The sequence below is a fragment of the Humulus lupulus genome, chromosome X (assembly GCF_963169125.1).
Source record: "Humulus lupulus chromosome X, drHumLupu1.1, whole genome shotgun sequence".
NCBI lineage: Eukaryota > Viridiplantae > Streptophyta > Magnoliopsida > Rosales > Cannabaceae > Humulus > Humulus lupulus.
In genome coordinates this window covers 19,099,899-19,102,435 of record NC_084802.1, presented here as the reverse complement: position 1 = coordinate 19,102,435, position 2,537 = coordinate 19,099,899, and the positions used below count along the sequence as shown (strand labels likewise).

General features: G+C 40.1%; 1 protein-coding gene across 1 annotated transcript; it reads right to left on the bottom strand.

The window, feature by feature from the left end:
• Window positions 1-407: 407 nt before the first annotated feature.
• LOC133805059 (stearoyl-[acyl-carrier-protein] 9-desaturase 6, chloroplastic-like) lies at window positions 408-2,118 on the bottom strand. The gene is made up of 2 exons (XM_062243162.1): window positions 1,461-2,118; window positions 408-1,212 (listed from the first exon to the last, which is right to left on the bottom strand). The coding sequence occupies exons 1-2, from the start codon at window positions 2,055-2,057 to the stop codon at window positions 646-648; spliced, it is 1,164 nt and encodes a 387-aa protein (XP_062099146.1). The 5' UTR covers window positions 2,058-2,118; the 3' UTR covers window positions 408-645.
• Window positions 2,119-2,537: the final 419 nt, after the last annotated feature.

Below are 2,537 nucleotides of genomic sequence, written 5' to 3'. Positions count from 1 at the left end.
GAACTTGTTCCATGTGAAAATAAATATCAAAACAAGCAAACGTACAATAAATTATTTGAATCTTGATTTCGGCATCCTAAATTATTTGAAATTTTCTAAATAACTTTAGGAGTTCTTGTGTAACTACATATAAAATTGCAAATGTACCCAAATACTAAAATTATATATAGGATTTCAATGTTTAAGTTTTCTGCATTTTTTTATTTCTTAAAGTACATATGTATTTATTCGTAAATATGAATTACAGAATATTAAAATAACATAGGAGTTTAAATTTAAAGAAATATGGGTGGTAGGTAGAGGGAAAAAATAACGATACGTATGTAAGGATTGGTCTTTCTAAAACATGCAAGTTTGTGTTTTTGTTTTTGAGGTACAAGTTATAGTTTCCATTTTTGGAACATTAATAAATACAAGAATCAATCAATTCACAACAAATTACGACAAAATATTATTGAAACCCTTACAGCCATTGCACAACTAAACGATAAAAAAAGCTCACAAATTAAGAACTCACACAAATTGAAGAAACGATTATATAACTACCAACAACAACCTTTCTTCTACATAGGTCGACATACTAAGCGAGAGCATATGATCAATTCACGTTTATTTAAACCCTGATAACGTTTAATTTAATTCCTTCTACACAAGAACCTCCTTGTTAAAAATCCAACTAAATTTGACACTAAGAGGCCCCATCTTCCGAGCTCGCTCATCAGCTCGCTCTTGCAGCTTCCTAATCCTCGGCGCCAAGCCACAAACATAGTCTTGCGCTTGCCGAGCCTCGGCGTTCAACCCTTCCATCTTCTCCAATTTCCAGCGTTTGACTAAGAACTCCAAGATGTCCGCGTAGTCATCAGCTGTATAGACGCCGAGCCGCTGAGCCACAGCCGAGAAGTGGTGGAATAACATGGGGTCGCATCCATCGTACATAAGGAAGGCCGGCATTGTGACCTTCTTCCTCATCATATCCCCGATCGCAAGCATGGCGTTGTTTGGGTCGACTTCTAAAAGCTTCTCCGTTATTTTTACGTATGCAGTCTCGTGACGCTTCTCATCGGCAGCAATAGTGCCGCACATGCGCGCCAAGAGTGGATCCCCGCTCTTTTTCGCTAAACGGGCCGTGTTGCCGTGCGACACAAACGTCGCTCGCTCTTGAAATGATGTGTATACATAACCCATGTACGGATTGTTGTTGAACCCTCCCTCCTATATGCGTCCATATATCCAAACCAAGAAAACGACATTCAAACACTAAAAACGACAGCGAAACATATATTTGGAAAAAGTTTTATAACAAAAACAAACCAACGTACTAGTGATCATAGCACTACTCAAAAGCACACTTTTACTTGGTTTCTGAAGGGAAAAAGAACAGAGCTTTATCGTAAAATTGGTCATTATTTCGGTTGTTATATACATATATTATCCATTTTGCAGTATAGTGTAGTACTCACCATGCCAGCTCCAATTAAGTGTTGGATGGTCCGTTCAACCATGACCATATCGACCTGACCGGACAAGTACAGATACGTTCGAAGCAAGTCACCGTGGCGATTCTCCTCGGCGGTCCAGGCCCTGGACCATTGAGCCCATGGGCTTGAGCTAACCCCAGTGTCGTCCTTAATAGCGTCCACCGAGTTCATCAGGGTCTGGTACGTAGGCAATGCTTCCTCCGTGATCATATCCCCGACCAGCACAACAAAGTACTCATCTGAAAGCTCAGCCGCCCGATCTTGCATTGTACGGACCTGATCGAAGAATTCTTCGTCGGACTTGGTTGGGTCCGGTAACAAATCTTGGGGCTGCCAGGATTGGTCCACCGGCTTTAGCAGTGGGAGAATGGATTGGATGGCCCAGCTCTCGAGTGACTTGAACACCTCTGCTTTGTCGGGCGACATGGTCGGCTGCTGGAGCTTTAGCGGCCGCGGTGGGGAGGCTACGGCGGAGACTCGGAATCTGACTGTGTGGTTTGGTGAGTTCAATGGGAGCGGTTTTGGTTGGTGGCCACGTACGGCCCATGAAACACTCCTTGCGTAGGCATAGGCCTGCATGGTTTTGAGTTTTTGGAAGAAAGAAATATTAAGGTTTTTGTGTAGTACGTGAAGTGAAGGAAAAGAATGGCTTTGTTATGATTTTATAGAACAGAAAGAGTACAGATTCGACCTTTGTTTTTTATTGTAATTATGAATAATGTCATTTTCGTATAAGTTAGCTAGAATATGTAAGTTCTTCTTACCGGTAATAAATAGTAAGTTCTGAAATCCCACGTGACTATTTAATTATCTCAACTACACTATATTCATCAATTAATATTTATTTATTTATTTATTTGATTAATTATCCCACAATTTTTTACCTTTATGGAAAATTTTAGCTTCATTGAAGACAATAAATAAGAGCAGAAAGTTTTCAAGGCCCAACACAACTAGCCCAAACACAATAAAAATTCCAAATTGAACCTTGTAGATGCCGTCAACGACAAAGAGTCACAAAAACAAAAACGATATGAGTAAGAGAATTGAATTCAATGA